The sequence below is a fragment of the Corylus avellana genome, chromosome 11 (genome assembly GCF_965113065.1).
Source record: "Corylus avellana chromosome 11, dhCorAvel1.hap1.2, whole genome shotgun sequence".
NCBI lineage: Eukaryota > Viridiplantae > Streptophyta > Magnoliopsida > Fagales > Betulaceae > Corylus > Corylus avellana.
In genome coordinates this window covers 8,615,029-8,634,363 of record NC_142500.1, presented here as the reverse complement: position 1 = coordinate 8,634,363, position 19,335 = coordinate 8,615,029, and the positions used below count along the sequence as shown (strand labels likewise).

The 19,335-nt window shown below is 36.3% G+C and overlaps 2 protein-coding genes and 1 long non-coding RNA gene across 3 annotated transcripts; 1 reads left to right on the top strand and 2 right to left on the bottom strand.

Moving 5' to 3' along the window:
• Positions 1-6,780: 6,780 nt before the first annotated feature.
• LOC148583063 (non-specific lipid-transfer protein A-like) lies at positions 6,781-7,125 on the bottom strand. Its single transcript, XM_088511526.1, has one exon. The coding sequence runs from the start codon at positions 7,123-7,125 to the stop codon at positions 6,781-6,783; it is 345 nt and encodes a 114-aa protein (XP_088367652.1).
• A 5,512-nt stretch (positions 7,126-12,637) lies between these two features.
• LOC132168176 (uncharacterized) lies at positions 12,638-14,559 on the top strand. Its single transcript, XR_015909514.1, has 4 exons — positions 12,638-13,072; positions 14,106-14,191; positions 14,265-14,426; positions 14,516-14,559. It is a non-coding gene; the product is annotated as an uncharacterized LOC132168176 (long non-coding RNA).
• Positions 14,560-17,133: 2,574 nt separating this feature from the next.
• LOC148583062 (uncharacterized) lies at positions 17,134-18,630 on the bottom strand. The gene is made up of 4 exons (XM_088511525.1): positions 18,481-18,630; positions 17,399-18,388; positions 17,264-17,269; positions 17,134-17,145 (listed from the first exon to the last, which is right to left on the bottom strand). Exons 1-4 carry the CDS (start codon positions 18,613-18,615, stop codon positions 17,134-17,136), a joined length of 1,143 nt encoding a protein of 380 aa, XP_088367651.1. The 5' UTR covers positions 18,616-18,630.
• Positions 18,631-19,335: the final 705 nt, after the last annotated feature.

Genomic DNA, 19,335 nt, shown 5'->3' with positions numbered 1-19,335 from the left:
AATAGAAGTAAAAGACTTTCTAAGACAAGATAAGAATTTTACTAAAATTGAATTTGGAATTTAAGAACAATTGCATTAAAATATTAAGAACAAAATCAATATGTAGCAATTCTCATAATTATACAACCACATGCATAAACTGAAAATATATAAAATAAAATACAATCAAACAATTGTGCTTAGATAGAGTTACATCAATACCCCACGAAGGATTTTTAATTGCTCATGACTCTACTAAGCTCCAATGAATTTTTGCCCTAGGTAGTAGTGTGTCTTTCTACCATGTTTAGTGGCCTATTTATAGGGACTATGAAAACCCTAAAAACCCTAGAAACCCTAGGAAAATTGTAGGTCAGTCTCCTAATCCAAGTGGGAGACTAAAAACCTAATCTAAGCTGTAAAAGGATTGCTGATGCATTCTATAAGCTGTGTTCGCTCGAGCCCAAGGGACATGCACTTGAGCCTAGGCTGGTATGCGCTCAAGTGTTGGTGTGCTCGAGCCTAAGTGTTGGGGCCTAGGCCTTCAAGATGCTCCCAAAATGTGCTTTTATCCCAATTTTCAATGGAATTCTTGCATATTTCATTTAAAGACTTGAAACACAAAAACAAAACAAAATCAAACAAATAACAACACTAAGGAATTAACATATGTGAGTTAAAGGGCTTGAATGTGCAACATTCAGAACTTATCATGTGTTGTTATAGATAGTTTAGCAGAAGATGAATACCACGAATCATCTGGTTATTGTGGAGGATTCGATTCGGGAGATGCTTGAGGACTTATTGCGAGATTAGGTGGGTGCTTATGGTAACTAGTACTTTTGGGTTATATTATAGACTTAAGAGCTTTGATGCATGCTTGCATATTAAGGTATAGAATGGATCCCTTGTAAAGATGACTTGTACAGTGTGATTTCAGCTACTTTGATGATCCTTGGTAGATGCTCTGATTGTAATAATTAATGTTTCTAGAATCTTAATGTTTCCACTGCTTGGTATCCTCTTTTTGAGGAGTAGTGATCTCTGAGTCTTGTTCCTCGCAAAATAAGCCTGGGAGATGAACCGTGGAATTAATTACCAGTTAATTAATTTTTAGGGCGTTACAATATGAACTTGTTTAGAGCCTAGGGTGTAGTTTTTAACATGGTGACCTTAGGATAGAAGCCCAAAACTTGGCCTTTTTGACACTGCCCAAAAAATCTTTAATTGTGGCCGAACGTTCATCCTTTGGACAAAACATTTGCCTAGAGTCCATAATGCATAAAAGTAGGGTTTTGTGACATTTTAGCTAGGCGTATTGAACTAGGACCTTTTGTGTCTTTAGTAAACCCTCTAGCACTACGTATAACAATAACCATGTTTCATTATAGTATGGATTCAAAATGTCAAACGACTCAAGCGGGCATACAAGGTAAGTAAACACTTACGACTGCTTTCCTTAAAAACGTGCAATATGTCAGTTGACTTAGCACGCATATGATATGATCATGCCTAATTTTTGTGTAACTTGGTACCTTTTTTTATAATTGGATTAATAAGATGCATCGTATGACATGGTACACTAGTACGCGCGATATAATGGTTATGGGCTTACGATATATACTTGATTCTATGGTCAAGCGTGTGCAGATGTGTTATATGGGCCTTGGATCCAATGGTTGTTTCGTGACTGACACAACCATAATTTGTTAGGTCACTACAGGACATACATTATGTGGCGTGGGCCACTCGAGGTCGAACTCGGTTGGGTTGCTAGTATTTGGACGGTAGCGTACAATGGCCGGAGCACCAACATTGTATTACAGATCCCTCGGGATAGCGCCAATCCTGCTGAGAATTGGGTAATATCTCGAGTAGACCATATATGATAGTTATAACCTATTCAAGCATTAGTTTTGTACATTAAAACTCTTAGGTGATTGCCGTTGGAATTACACCTCTTTATTTCACATAAAACAATACTATTATGGTGTATTAATAGAGATAACGCCTCTTTCAAATTCTTATCGAAAATGCATGTTTATTTCTGCTCTTTAATAACTGGCTCATTTCATACCCGCCTGTGAGGTTTGCTTACTAAGTCTTTAGATTTACGCAGTAATTATTACATCTTGTAGGAAAACTCTTTCCATGACGAGGATAGTGGTGTGATTGCCACTTCAGGTTGCTAAGATGAGATAGAAACCTACCTTGTATAATCAGGTTTGATTAGATTATTTGCATTTCAATTAGTAGCTCCATGTCTATAATTGGGGATAATGTATGCTGTAATTATGATGATTTTTTTTTTGAAACTCCTCAAATTTAATTCACCTTCCTATGTATTTACTCTTATTTTGCTAAGAGGGGCAGTTCCCCAATTAGCTACCATTTAGCTGTATTGGTGTAATTACCAGTAACCCTACCAAACTGTTCAAGGTTGGATTTGGGGACGTTACTGTCCTGATGGTTTTGGTGAGAGAGGTTAGACACTCTGTTTGGTTCATCATGACGACGTCAGTATTCCGTCATGAGGAAATGATTGAATGTTCATGAAGTTTCTATTTTATTTCGTCATTATCCTGTCATGTTTTTGTCATGACTAAAGAGGCAAGTTCCAAGTTTTAGCTCTCTATGAGAGTTCGTCAAGATGACGTTAGAATCTCGGCATGACAAAGTAAGCTCTGAGCAATTTGTAGTTAGCATTCTGTTATGAAGACGTCGTGACAAATTTAGTTAGAGAGCAATGAAACCCTAGCAGTTCGTCATGACATCGTGCAGTTGTCCTGACGAAATCTCAGATTCTGAAATCGTTATCTCATCATCATCATGACATGCTATCAGAATTTCGGATCTACATTTTCGTCATCATTTTGTCATGACCAAGTTCCCCGCAAATGAACAATTTTGCAAAATTTATTGCACTATTCATGGGATGGTATATGTAGTGTTTTGGGCTTCCATCTCAAGGTTAAGCAAGAGTGTGGTATTCTGCCTAGATTGCATTTTAGAGGTCTTCTTGCTTCATAGTTTTACCTAGATTGGACTCTAAAGGTGGTTCTTACTTCGTTGATGATTTGTTCGATTTGGTATTTCCAAATGAAGATGTATAAAGTTGTAGCTTGCCTTCCTTAAAGTTTCTATGTGTATTCTTGGAGTTCTTTGGTTGTTACTTTCTACAAGAGTCTACCGGAGGACCGGTAAGGAGAGCCATTGAGAAGAGATTTAACCTTGGAGGCAAGTGGGTAACTTGTTCTCGTAGAGAGTCTTAAGATTTACAATGGGGTGTAGGTTTCCTTGTGTCTGTATTTTGAATCTCTTATTTAGTGATTTCTCAAGTTAAGTTGCCCCAGAGTGGTTTTTCCCTTTGATGTGTTCAAAGGGTTTTCCACTTCATCAATTGGTATCAAAGAAAATTCTAGTATCAAAGCAAATTGTGTTGAGATTCTAATGCTTTGTTAATCTTTAGTATAATTTAATTGTTTGTTTATCGTGGCGGTAGAACTGTAGTTCGGGTTCTTTCAATTGGTATCAAAGCAAATTCGCTTTTTCTATACTCATGTCCTGAGTGTGATCTATACTTTATAATCATGGAATCCTATCCTCATTTAAACATTAATTTTCTTGATTAGATTTATTGTATGAACAATTTTGATGGCTTTTTTGAGTCTTGTTACAATGTCAAGGAATCATGCAACTCCGAGGAATTGGGAAACGTGAAAGATAACCATGAATGTTTGTTCCTTTTGCTCTCCTTGTTGATGGAGACCTAAGAAGGTATTTTTAATAAGCTTAATGTTGTCAATAATGACACTGACATTATAATGGAAAAGTTCGTTTATGTTAATGATATGATTTAGAAGTTCTTATTTGAAAATTTGTTGTTGAAACATACGATTGTTAGTCTTGAACTAGAATTAGGGCTATCTAAAGATTCTATCTCTAATACCCATGTTATTACTAAATGGGGTAATTCTAGCATTGACAAATGAAAATCAATAATTAATGATTGTTGTTCTATGTTCTAAATCTTCTGATCATACTACAGTAACACTAGGAAAAAAAACTCCATTAGTACTCTTCCCACGTGTTACTATTGTGGTGTTGTTGGTCATGTTCGGCCTAATTGTCCTTACCATGTTGGCTCCTTTCTTAAGTCTAATAAAAATGTTAACAAGTGTAAGAAAGCTAATGTTGATTCTCAGTTGAGCATCATAATTGATCATATTAGACTTGTTAATTTGAGACTTGATAAACTCACTTGTAATTCTTCTGAGAATCCTCTTGCTATCTCTTGTTGTGACAATAAGACTCACGTTTGCTACTCTCACAATAAAAAGTTTTCACATGATATGCCTAATCATTTTTGCTCTGTTACACACACCTCCTTAAGATGTCTTGATTCTGCCATTGGTAACTCAATAGTGCTTGTTCAAGACACATGTCGAGGGATAAGTCTGTGTTTAAACATTTTAATGAGTATAGAGGTAGCAAAGTTACTTTTGGAGATGGTAATCAATCACAAATAAGAGGGAAATGATCTGTTGAAATCAAAGGCCTTTCAAAACTTTGAGAAGTATTATAAGTCAAAGATCTCAAGGCAAATCTCCTTAGTATCAGTCAGATTTGTGATGATGATTGTATTGTTCAATTCTTAAAGTAGTATAATGTGTTTGAAGAAAATGCTGATTGGATTTTGGGTGGGCTAAGAATGTTAGACAACTGCTATGGAATTGAACTAAGTTCTCCTATGAACTATAATAAGGTCAAGCTTGATGGTCCTGAGTTGTGGCACCAAAGACTGGGCATCTGAACTTCAAAGACCTTTTTAGAGCCTCTAAAGAAGAACTTATGCTGGATCTCTTAAATTTGGGAAAAGCTGAAAAAATTGTGTGTGGTCTTTGCTAGTGGGGAAAGCAGATTAAGACTCAGCATAGGAAAATCAAGTCCATTAATACCTTTCGTTCCCTTGACCTTTTGCATATGGATCTCATGGGTCCTACTAGAACGGAAAGTGTGGGATGGAAGTAGTATACAATGGTGGTCGTTGATGATTTCTTGAGGTTTACTTAGGTGATGCTTCTCAAAAATAAATCAGAAGCTTGTGATCAAGCCAATGTGTTGTTTAATAAGATTCAAAATGAGAAAAGATGTTTGATTAAGCAGATTTGTAGTGACGATGGGAGAGAATTTGAAAATGCTGCTTTTGAAGACGATTGGAAAGATGTGAGAATTAGACAAGAATTCTCTTCTCCCATTACTCCTCAACATAATGGTGTAGTTGAGAGGAAGAATATGGTTTCAAGACATGGCTCAAGCTATACTGCATGGGAAAATTCTTGCTACCCACTTATGAGGTGAAGCAATCAACATAGCTTGCTACACTATTAATAGGGTGTATCATCAACAGGGCATGGATAAAACCCCGTATGAATTGTGGAAGGGAAATAAGCCAACTGTGAAACACTTTCATTGTTTCGATTGTCATTATGGGGTATTGACAATTTTTGATAGTTTTGGGGAAGATATTGTCGCAATTAAAAGTTTGGAGGAGATATTATGAATTAGGTGGTAGTTTAAGGGGTATGTGGACTTTCCCTTTTCTTATTTTATAACATAATAAAATATTTCTTTAGATTTATTTGTTCCTATCTCTCTCCTTTTCGAAACCAGTGGCCAACAAATTATTTAAAGATATTTATGCGGTCTATTTTCCTTTTGAAAAGAATCCCGTAAAAGAATTATATATCATTGTTTTAGAATTCTACACTTACCTGATAAATTTTGATATTGCAAATCGTGGAGTGATGAAGTAGGCGTAATGTATTGTGTACGGTCATGGAAATGATGTTTCATTCAATCAACTTCTTTTATCTAATTTCAACATGGATAGGTAAATATAAGAGCTTGAGTTCAACTTCTGTAATGAAAATCTGCATGCCATATTAGTATAAATTTCCTTGAGTTGGGTCTTATTGATCTTCATTTTGTGGTATGATTTCTCTCTCTCTTTCTCATCTGCATGGGGGACACAATTTGAGGAAAGATGGGAATAAGCACAAAGCTGTCACATAGAAGCTAGCCCAACAGTTGTTGTTAAATCACTACTTGTGACAAAAACTTAAAGTTTTCAGACAAATGAGTGAATGATGAATGATGAATTAATATGGTATCAAAGATCCTTATAAGTTTGAACATTGACTTCATAGTTTGTCTCCAATATCAATTAAAATAGTATTTGTGTTGTTTGGTCCCACGCATAAGAGAAGTGATAAAATATTAATTTAAATGATTAAATCAATCATTTCTTATCAAATTAGACTTTTAAGAAAAGTGAGACGAGCTAGTGTATCAAGGTTTGCAAGGATTAGAGCATCGCATTTCTTTACCTTTAAACATTATGTTAAAAGCAAACTCGAAATGGAATATATATATATATATATGGTTTATAGAATACTTAATATTAGAGCGTGTAACATGTTAATGAACCTCGTGACTAAGGTTCCATTCTTTCCTTCTGAGCATGAAAATTTCTTTTTGTTATGCATGTACTTTAGGTCATGAGTTATATTAGTCAATATTATTAAACAACTCACTACTTTATTAATACACAGCTTGTTTCATCTAGAATTGCTTATCTTATTATAAGAACATAAATAGAAAGGTCATTTTGTTGGAGACGAGCTAGAGTTATTCAAGGCCTCAACTCTTTCTCTTCTCATTAGAATCTGCATAAAAGAAATTAATCAAAATAAGTAATTATTTTCTTTTCAAATAACAAAACTAGCTGATATTTTCTGCTTACTTGGAACAATCAACTTGGCCTTGAGAGTAGTGTGGTAGTGTTATGGACACTTTACACTTCTTAGGGAGAGAATCAACAACCGAATTATCAACAGGAAATTTTGCTCCTCGCCTAAGGCATTGACATATTACCTGTCGATCTTCATTAGAGTGAAAGTATGGGGCAAGGTACTTGAGACCATTGCAGCAAGAACTCGATGGTTGGCCCTCTATTTTACTTAAGTAAGGAACACAAGGATTCAGTTCATTCATTATGTTCTTGCATGAGGGTGTAGCCATGGCTAAACCAGAAACCATTAAGAGAACAATGGCAGCTAAGACGATCTTGGCTAGGTGAATCATGGTTATTGGCCTCAAATTTGAAACTAAGTTGATTAATTGATAATGTGTTTGATGTTGTCAAGAGATTGATAAGTGGTTTATATAGGTGTGTGCTTGTTCTAGTAAGCATGCATGCATGTTTTGTTTTCAATAAAATTAGGATTGTTGTTGAGCCTTTCATGCCTAAAGGCTAAAGATGACTTTCATGTCATAATTTTGTTATTATCACACATCCCTTATTTCCATTTAGGATGTTCAAAAACCCATTCATGTGTATTGTTAACATAATTTTTTGTTAAGAGTATTTAACTAAATGAATAAATTCATCATTTTCTATCTATTTAAGTTTTTTTAACATGCTATCAGAGTTGATGTTTTGAATTTGAACCCTAACTCCATACTTTATCTCCCATTTCAGTTAAATATTTTAGGAGTTGAGCCTAAGTAGTGAGTTGAGCTACAGAGGAGCCAATGTAGCTTGCAGAGAAAATGTCTGTGTCTGTATCTCGCATTCACAATCAACAAAGTTGTATTGTGACAATAAATTAAGCAACAATTCACATCGCTTTGAATCTCGTCTTTCATGAAAGAATAAAATCACGCATGATGAGAGTATTAAAGTATTAATTAAATAATTTTAATATATTTTCTTTTTATTATTTTAAGCTTTTAAGATTACTTGTGATTTAACAATTATATCCTTCATTTTCCTAAAGGAAAAAAATAAAAGGAGAAAAAAATCATTGAACACCAGTAGTAGCAGATTAATCTAATTAATCCTCTCTAAATATGGGTGGATTAATTATTTCACCCCACCATTTATGAATGATGTCGGTTTTTTTCAACACAGACGACATGTGGCCTTTAATGCGAGCCATGGGTCTACGCATTGACAATGGAAGAAGCAGTTGCACCCTTGGATACTCCTCAAGCCATCATCAGTCTCGGACACCAAGTGTAGAGAGTACAAACCAAAACTATTAAAAAAAATAAAAAAATAAAAATTGTGTAAAAGAATATCATAGATGTTAGAATGTTAATTAATTAAATAATTAAGGATCCATATGTTTTGACCTTTCGTCAAAAACATTTTTCAACGAAAAACATTTTCTTAAAAACTAATTTTTCTAAAAACATTTTTTAGATTTTGGCATGTACAGAAATAACAAATATTTTTTTTACCTATTTTTTCATTCAATCATATTAACCTGTAAAAATTAATTTTTATTCACAAAAAATAACTATTAAAAAAAGTACCAAAAAATTGAGTCCCAGCGGTGTTGTGCTGAGATACCATTAAGAACTTATGAGGGCCCTCCATAAACACACAAGCACATGTCCCGAGGGGGGCCCGAGGATGTCTCAACTGGATCTTGGTGGTGGCCTGATCGAGCCTCAGTGAGTCCCAATCAGATCTTGGTATTGTTCTGACTGAGTCCTAGCAGTGTCCCTACTAGGTCTCGGCGATGTCTCAACCAGGTCCTAGTGAAGTCCCAGACCGGGTCCTGGCAGTGTTCTAACTAGGTCACACTGCCAGGTCCCGGTGAAGTTTCTGCGATGTCCTAACCGGGTCCTAGCAATGGCTAGGTGAATTCCCGATGACATGCGGGCCGAGTTTTGGCAGTTTCTTGGCAGTGTCCCTACCGAGTCCCTGCGGTGTCCTCAGAAGGGCCCAACGAATTCTCGGTGTTGTCCATACTGGTTCTCAGTAGTGTTCCAACTGGGTCCCGATGAAGTCCCCCAACAATGTCCTCGCAGTGCTTATGTGAATTCCCGACAACCTCCAGGCGAGGTCATGGCGGTTTCCCTACCAAGTCATGGCAATCTCCCGAAAGAGTCTCGGTTGAGGCCCAGTGGGATCCTAGTAGTGGCCCGAATGGGTTTCAATAGAGGCTCAATGGGAGTTTTGTGGTGGTAAAATGGGGTTCTAGCGGGATCGCACTGATCCAGTGATTTGAGAATGAGAAGCTCATACTAGAAAAGTGGTTTACAGTTTGAAAAAAGGGAAACCATTTTAATGAAATTGAAGAAGGTTTTTTGGTGAAACCAAAAATAGTTTCCGTTAACTATTAAAGAAGAAACATGTATATCTTATGACTTTTTACATATTTCAGATCTTTCATTTTCACCTCCCGCTTATATTTACTCTAAGTCTATTAGATGGGTGATCCATTCAGCTAGTTATTAGTTAACTAAATTGGAGAAATTGCGAATAACCCTACCAAAACAGTCAAGGCCAGTTCTAGGGTGTTACGCGGCTCCTGTTAGTGTTGAGTAGTAGTCTCACTACTGCAGGGCTAGCCTCACAAAGTATATTGTATGATTGTATAGAAAGGAGGTGACGGTCCCCAGTGATGATGAGTATTAGTCTCATTACCGTAGGGCTAGCCTCACATGGTATATGACAGTATGTTTATGTTACAAGATGATGGTACATGAGCATGCATGGCACGATGTTTTATGATGATGATGTTTTCTTTTGAGAGAGATTTCGCTAGATGTAACAGTATGGATTTGTGGCAAGAGATGTAACCGAGCATAGGGATATTGTTACAAATGCGTTGTATATGATGTTTTATGATAATTTATATGATGATTTTTATACTAGATGTATCAATATGCATAAGTAGCGGGAGATGTAATAGAGCATATGTATAATGTTAGAGCAAGATTGCACATGATGACTTTCACTATATGTTTTATTGCTTAGATACGCTTATGAGCTTGTGTTCACCCAAAATAGTGAATGCAGGCCTATGGATATGTCTAATATATAACGGACGATTGGAGCCTACTTATACATCAATAGCTAATTAGTATGTTTTCAAATGACTCCTAAGATTACGGTGTTTACTTCATCAGCTATACTTATGTAGCTGTTATTGTAAACTTACATAGTAGTGGGAGATTGGCTCAATGGAAAAGTTAGTAGTTTCTATACTTACTGAGACTGTGGACTCATACATCTACTACGTGGTCATGGCTTGTTCCATGAACACGTAGATGACGTTGTTGATGTAGGTTCTGAGGCAGTTAATAAGGATCCAGTAGCCATATATTTGGGCTACTACGATGACTGAGGCCAAGAAGCGCCTGATGTCTTTTGGTTGGACTAGTTCATTTTTTTGTAGTACATTCATGTATATGCTTAAACTAATGATATTTTGTATATGGCTTGTGTCATATGTGGCACTTTTGTATAGTCATACTTTTGTATGTAAACTTTATTCACCTATATGTACAAGTCATCTTTGATGGTGTTATATGATGTGTAATGTTGATTAGTTTCCGCTGCAATGATATGGACTTTGATGAATCATAGTTATGATGCATGTATTATGGTGAGACATGTATATTATGCCAATCAGGTTAAAGCATAGGTTCATGGCATACTGCAATATCACCGTGCCATTATGACAGTTCACTTCATTCATGATATGTTTTAAAAAAATTGTCATGCTTAATTAAGTGGGTCGTCACATGTACGACGCTATTGACCTAAATAAAAATAAAAATTAAACATTAAACATTATCAGAGTCAACAAATAAGTTGACTCTATTGTCCAATAGTCGTCGCTGGTAATAGATCAATAGTGTCGACTATTATACCAACACTATTAACCCTAATTAAAAAATTATAAAACATCAATGTCAACCGAAAAGTTGATGCTATTGACATATTATTAGCGTCAACACCTACTAGTAGATGCTGATAATAGCGTCTACTTTTATGTAAACATTATTGACCCTAAATAAATTAAATTAAAATAAAATAATATATATTTTGTAATAATCTTATTTAGTATATCTATAAATACCATATTATTTATATAAATCTACAAACAAAAAATTGAAATTTAGCGGTGACAGGATGTTAAATCAGTAGCTAGTAACCCTAAGAGGTAAAACCATAGAAAACAATGAACTTATTCATTTTAATTAATACTTAACAGAAATTTATGAAAACTATGTTAACACACATGAATTGCATTTTTTAGCCTTACCATGGAATAAGGGATGTATGTGTGAAACAGAAATTTGTATTAAAGTCATCTCTCGGCATGAAATACTGAACAATAATCATTATTTAAAGGAAAAGAAAAACTCTTCGTAGGGGTGGCAAAATGGGTATCTGACACAACCCGATTATGACTCGCGAGTACCCATTACATGATTAGCCTATACACAGATACGATCCGTTTAGCTAAATGGATAATCGGGTCTGACACGAAAATAGTCGGGTAACCCGACACGACCCAATTACCCTAAACTATAAAATTTTTTAAAAAAAAAAAAAAAAAAAATTCAAAATTGTCATAATAATACTAATACATCAATACAGTCAATGCAAAAAAATGAGTTCCAAGATATTAAAGGCTTTAATAAAGGATAAGAAGAAAAATAATAATAATATATGTAACTAAAAGTCTATAAATTTTTAAATAATATATATATCTATTATATAGAATGGTGGTATATATGATGGCAAAATCTTTCACTACGATGAGCAATCCGGTGACTTACACAGTCAAAGGTTTATATGCTTCCAGAACATTTAGCAGAGAACTCAAGTCAAAGCCAAATAATATATACATATGACCCTTCTTCATCTTCAAAAACTCAGGAGTAAAAAGAAAAGAAAAGAGAGACCAATTTGAGAGACTGATAGAAAAATTTCAATTTCACTTTCACCTCTACTTCCACTATGGCTTGGTTCTCGGCTGAATAGAAGTGAATTTTTTTTTTTAAAAAAAACATAACTTGTATTTAGAATTATGTTTAATAAGTCTTTCTCATTATATATGGCAGACTGGCAGTCAGCAGAGGCGCGGTTCCTTTAGGTTTACTGAATAGAGGCACGTCTGCCTTATCCTAAAAAAAAAAAAAAAAAAAAACTTGTCGACCTACCAGACACGAAATTTTCGGGTTTTAATCGGGTAGACCCCATTACGACCCGAACCTGATAAGTCCAAATCCAATACCTATTTTTTCATGTCAGGTTCGCGGGTCGTGTTAAAATTGCCAGCCCTAGACTCTTGCATGCATGTGAACTACAAAATTTACACACCTTTATAAACAACAACTTCAAGCACACCAATCACCAAGTAATAGTTAAGGCAAACTAGACTAGCCTGTTTGGAATTGTATTTGAGACCTAAAAGTGCTTTTAACATTTAAAAGGTTCGTTTGAAGAAAACAAATATTTGTTTGGTAAAAAAAATTAAAAGGACTTTTAAGGGTCCAAAAAGCCTAAAAATGGCCAAAACCCATTTTTTGGCAAAAGCTTAAAAATGAAACTTTTGCCCAAAAACTCTTTTTGACTTAAAGGCTTTATTTTTAAACGTAATTCTAAACAGGCTCTAATTACAATGAATCACCAAAGTAAAAAAGCAATTTTTTTACTACTAACATGGTTGGTGGTCTTAACAATTTTTCTTTGGGAAATTGTATATAAAATCCTTAGGTAAACGCGCCTTTTTTAAAAACTCCCTGTGTTTTTTTTTTCGAAAATTTAGTCCTTGGGTCACTCGAAATTACTAGAAACTCCATACCGTTAAATTTTGGTAACTGCCGTTATTTGAATGAAACGAACCGTTTCACTTAAGTCCACCTAAGTGGAATTTTTGTATCCTACGTGTTCACATTGGACACGTAGGATATAAAACTCACCGTTTTGGACCATCCAAAACGGTGAGTTTTATATAACTAGATGGCTTCTTTTTTGAAACCCTTCCATACGGACCATACGAAACCCACCCGATAGAACCAGCGGCGAGCCACCGACGCAGCAGACGCCACCGACCCAGACTCCGCCGGCGACAGAACCACCGGAGACGGAACCCACCGGCGACAGAGGCCACCGGCGACAGTACCCACCGTTTGGACCATCAATTCCGGCGTCACTTTTCCGGCTAGGTTTCCGTCGATTCACAATATTTTGAATCGGAAAAATCCGGTTTCGACGAAGGTATTTTCCGAAATTTCTCTGTGGGTTTTGTTGATTGACTGAAATGGAAGCCTTTAATAGTTGTGTTTTGAATTTTCTTATTGTGTTGGAAGCTTTTGGTCGAAACCCCATCCCCAACCATTTTTTGTCCAACATCTGTCGAATATTCCACTTTTGAGCCAATATTATTGTTGATTGGCAGTGGGTGTGGTCCACCTTGGTTGTGGTCCTGGAAAGAGACTGGTTTTTTTCGTGTGCACTGGCAAGTTGGTCAAGGGGGATTGTTTCATCTGTATAATTATTTATTTTATTTTGTTGCTTCTCTACTCAAATGGTGGATTGCCGAGGACATGAAAATAGGAATTCTTTGTGCATAGTTTACGCCAGTTTCATCATTCTACAATTGAGCAGTATTTTTTGAATTTTTTTTTTTTTACCTAATAGTTCATGCCATACTTGCCATACTTTTCTATGCATGTCTTTGTTTTTAGGTCCTCCAATATTGTTGCCACCTTTTTTAGTTGATGAGAAGAAAGGTCAATTACTGAAAGAAATGTTAATCATATTAGCATTAACATTTGGAAGAAAAGTATTTTTCAATGGAGAAAAAAGTGGTATTATTGTTGGGATATGATAGATTGTGGTTGGTTGGGTTTTAATGACTTTGTAAATTTTTTTAGGGAAGTTTCATCATTCTACAATTGAGCAGTATGATATACGTGGTTGGATGCTATGGCTAATTTCTTCTTATTGCATGCTTGATTACACTGCATATTTGCATGTTTGTAGGGAGCCCTCTATGCTCATATACCATCTCTAGCTACTACACTAACAACCTAGTATTGTTTAGATTACAAATTGAGCAGTACTATTTCTGTAGGGGAATCACATTTTAAACAATGTGATTATCTATCGGTTAGGGTTTAGGGTACATTATTTTTCCCAGTATTGTTTAGATTACAAATTGAAGTGAGAATAATCTTTTGGCAAGCTTGATTTTATTTTTCTTTTATGAGCTTGATTATTCTCTCACATGTCAGTTATATATTGTTAGGTTCATATTATAAGATGAACAGGAGGAAGAAAGATTTCGGGATAGGAGACAATGAAAGCGAATTCTACGATGGGAAGATGAAAAAGGTTTGTGAATTTTAATTAGTGAAACCCATTAGGGAATTGTGATTACTTCTAATAATTGTGGGTTTCACCGTAGAATGAGCAGTCAATGTCGTCGGCATCTATGACATCATCGGTGAAAGAGGATATGGAACCTGTGCAGTGTAGGTGCGGACTTACAAGCCCAATTATAACATCCACTACTATAAAAAATCCTGGGAGGCGATTCTATGGGTGTGCTATGTATGACCGTAAAAAGGTATTTGAATTTAGATAATTTGGTTTTACGAAATAGTTATTACTTTGTGCTTGTTCGTAATTATCAGATTTTTTTTTGTGTAATTACAGAAAGCTGGCCAATGTCCTTTTTTCCAATGGTATGACAAAGAAACTTGTGCTCGCGGAAGGGAGGTCCTACCTGCGCTGTATAAACAAGTTCATTCCCTGAAATGTGAAGTGTCATTACTTAGGGGCAAACTAAAGATCCAAACATATTTGTTGGTTTTTTTGTTGGTGATTTGTGTACTGTTGATTTGTCTAAGGTTGATGGGGCATTGAGGCATGGGAATGAGGCAATTAGATTATTATCAGTGAAATAGACTATCTGTTTTGTTGTTGTCAAGGATATTGTTTACTTACCTATGTTGTCCACGTGGATATATGGTTATGGCTTCTATGTAACAATTACGTAAAAATCCTGCTTGTTCGTAATTATCAGGTTGTTCGTAATTATCAGGTCGGCTGATTACTTTTATGGAACAACTATTTCCATGCATTAGTTTTATTTGTATGCGGCAATTTATGATTATTTGTATGTTGCTCTTAAGTCTGAAATATTGAACCCTACAATATAATTTGCAGGCATAATTAATTTTATCCGTCCACTAATACAATCTGGAATTGGTAATTGTCATGACGAAATTTAAAAATGTAATTCAATAACTAACAGTACACGTTTAATGCTTAATGAACAACATTGAAGCTAACAAGCACATAAAGTCCCAAAATGAATACCCCAAATGTTTTTATATTACAAACATAAAACCAAAAAAACCCGACATATCACTTGATTATAAAATGGGTATGCGGGAAAAAGGCAAAATGAAGAGATCTGATAAGTTTCAGCTTGTGATCATTGCGTGGCACTACTTCTACGGCTTCTTAGTACACGTGTAGCCCTACGTGTACTACCACGATGTGATGATTCCGCTGTTGCTTCTGCCTGTGGTTCATGTTGGGATCCAAAGGATGCGTTAACAAAAATAATAATTATTTGCAGATACCAAAAAAAAAAGAAGAAAAAAGAAGAAAAACCGGAAATCAGTGTGAATATTACAAATTAAGCACAAGTATATGAGTTTTTTAAGTACAAAAAAAAACTGCAGACTAATTTACTAAATTAAATCACCAATTTCAAACATTCAGATATTAGTGGGCAGCTATGGAGTCATCGGGAAATAACAGTTTTGTTAATAAAAAAAAAAAAATAAGAGTTTAAAAACTTGAATTTTACCTGTGACTGAGTAGCCCTACGTGTACGCACAGTTGGCTGTGATGACTCGTGGGCTTCTGCCGCTGCCTGTGATTCATGTTGGGATCCAAAAAATGCGTTAAAAAAAAAGGGGAGGGGCGCGGGGGGGGGGGGGGGGGGGGGGGGGGCGCGGGGAATCATCGTGAAATAAGAGTTTTCTTAACCACAAAAAAACTTGGATTTTACCTGTGCCTGAGTAGCCCTACGTGTACGCACACTTGGCTGTGATGACTCGTGGGCTTCTGCCGCTGCCTGTGATTCATGTTGGGATCCAAAAAATGTGTTAAAAAAAAAGGAGGGGGGGGGGGGCGGGGGAATCATCGTGAAATAAGAGTTTTCTTAACCACAAAAAAACTTGGATTTTACCTGTGCCTGAGTAGCCCTACGTGTACGTACACTTTGCTGTGATGACCCGGGGACTTCTGCCTCTGCCTGTGGTTCATGTTCGGATCCAAAAAATGTGTTAAAACAAAAAAAAAAAAAGAAGCTTAAATGCTTATTCACCATATGTAAAACTTGATAGAAAGTCAAGATATCATGATTCTCGCTTATAGATGGACATCAAGTAAATAAGTCAACATCCATTTCCTACAACATAAGCATCAAGTTTAACTCAACAGTAAAGCTGTCTAGAATATACCCATGTAAGTAACTCAAAATACAGCAACCTTAGTAACCCAATGAGCATGTTTAAACCTCAGTAATTTACTCTTAACATCTCCTCAAAATAGCTAACAAGTAATTATTTTCCAGCAAGCATTTACAATCAAAACATGATGTCCAGTCTTTTATGAATGTGGACAAAGGGCCCTGCCTTACACAGATGCAGCAACCTATATGTCTCAACGTATGGAAAATAGCTCTTTGACATAGTATAAACATATTCTAGAAATGAAAAATCCGCCCACCAAAAAGGGTATCATACTATTATCACTATTTACAAAACTCAAAAATATTTTCTAATTCTAATAGCCAAAACAACCCTTTATTTCAAGTAATTTCTATTCCACATGTAGCTTCCATAGCTTCATCTATGTACCACAACAAACCAATATAACCAAGCATTCTTAAGATACATCCTTCAACAACCAATAACAAGAATTATTTTTCATCTTCACAATCCAACTTGTAATAATTTATCCAATCAAGTAACAACACTTCATCACTCACAAAACAATAAGAGATATCATGCCTTAATCAAGGGAAACATCCTCAAACCACCAAACAATTCAATCAAAACACCCATTTTCCATCGAAAACTCCACCAGAAATAACCCCAGAAATCCGTTACTTTAGCTTTTTCAGTTTCAGCCAATGACCACAAATATCCAGGAAATCAACCCACAAATTTGTGTTCAACTCTCCCCAATCGGTATGTACCAAGAACTAAAACTTCATTTTAGCCAAAAAACAAAAATCGGAAACCAACCCAAAACTAAACCATAATCTGTTAAACACAAATCAGAACATCAAAACAATGTCCATAAATTTCAGCATGAGAACATTCCACTAAATTTGGCCAAAACAACAACTAAATCAGTTCCATTGCCAAACCAAAAACTTACAAAAATCTACACAAAATTTCCAACACCCAATCAGAATCAGAGAGACAATCCAACAAGATCTACCTACAAAATTTAATAATTATTATATTACTTGTACAATAATAATTAAGTTAACAAATGTTGGAATTGTTTTACCTGTGCTTGAGCAGCATCTTTTTTCGGCTTATATTTCTTCGGTTTCCACCTCTTCCGGTCCAGGTTCAAAGGTAAATGACAACCTTTATAATTATGCCCTAAACCCCCACAATTTCCACATTTAACGATATATCCACTACGGGTTAGCTTGTAGGGGTTAGTCGGCTCATTTACATCTTTTCCCCTACTAATCTTTGGTCGACCAGGAGCCCTTCTAATGATAGGTGGCTGGATTTCATCGCATGGATCATCAGCTGGCCATGTCTGCGGACCTTCCATGCCATAAACTCGAGCTGCATATCCTTGCATATACTTGTCCATCTTGTAATAATCATCCAAATAATCCTCTGGTTTTTGTTTATGCATGTAAATTGCAGCACAAGCATGTGAGCAAGGGATCCCACTCACCTGCCATCTTCCACATGTGCATGTGCGATGATCTAACTGGACTAAACACCGTGGCTCGTATATGTGCTCGATCTCAAACTCCAACTCATTCTGCCACCGACTAATACAATTCCTTGCATCGCTTTTTGACCTCTCCAATTTTTTCTGGATCTTTGGGCATATTGTGTAGTGCGTCGACCGGATTCCATTCCTTTTCTGCTGGAAGCGTGCCATTATTTGCAGACGAATTTCTTCAAGCATAGTCAGTATAGGCTTAATCCTAGCTTCCTTAATCCACGCGTTAAAGCTCTCAGCCAAGTTGTTTAATAACATATCACTTTTGGTTTGGCAGTTGAAAGCATGTCTGGACCATGATGCTTTAGGTACACCACTAAGGTAATCGTGTGCACCTTTCTCCATTGACATTATATTCCGCATGTGATGGTCAAACGCATAAACATTGGAGGCACGTGCAACCCCCCACAACTCATCCTTCATAGCTTTCCCTGTGTAGCCTTTCGCTTTGAGGTTCGCATGTAGGTGCCGAACACAAAAGCGATGCTCAGCGTGTGGCAACACAGCCTCAACCGCAATTCCAAGCCCCTACACACATAAATTTATGTTAAATTATATGTAATAACATAAAGGAATAAAATAATACAATAAGAACATAAATAGTATTTTACACCAAATACCTTCTGTCTGTCAGACATTATAGTCCAACCAAGTCCGCCATCTGGCCCGCATAAGTCCTCAAATAAAATGGCAATAAACCACTGCCATGAATCTCTTGTCTCTGCCTCGGCCACAGCAATTGCAATGGGGAACATATCGTCGTTGCCATCCTTGCCTATGGCACACAACAATTGCCCCTCATAGTCCCCCTTCAGATGACAAGCATCTAAACAAATTATGGGCCGACACCCATGTATGAACCCCTTCTTGCATGCATCAAGACAAATATACATCCTCTGAAAGAATGCTCCATCTCTGTGTACAAAAGCACTACTACCAGGGTTGGTGCTGAGTATTGCCATTGCATATCGCCGTGTGAGGCGATATTGCTTAGAGTGCCTACCAAAAACTTGATGTAATGCCTCCTTCTTCGCTCTATAGCAACGATCAATAGGAACATCGACGTTAAGGTCTCTCTTCACCCTCTGTTTCAATGCATATGGTGTCCACGTGGGGTCATCCTTGAAGTCCCTCTTATAAGTGCGAACAAGATACTCAACATCGCATCTGGAGTTCTCGTATTGATTACCACAAATATGAACCGGGTAGTACGTCTTAATTTGAAAACAAGTCCTGGTAGCATCAGTAGAGGCATGAATCCTCCATGAGCAATGCTCTATTTTACAGACTGCACTCACCCTACTCGTGTCATTGTGCTTGTAGTTGTAATCAAACCCTTTCTGCACAGCATGCATCTTCAGTGCCATCTTGAATGAACCTGAATCTGCAAATTGATCCCCAAGCTCAAACGTCACTGGAATCTTCAAGTCATGCTTCAGATTGAACTGTCTATACCGCTTCCTTTTTTTTCCAAC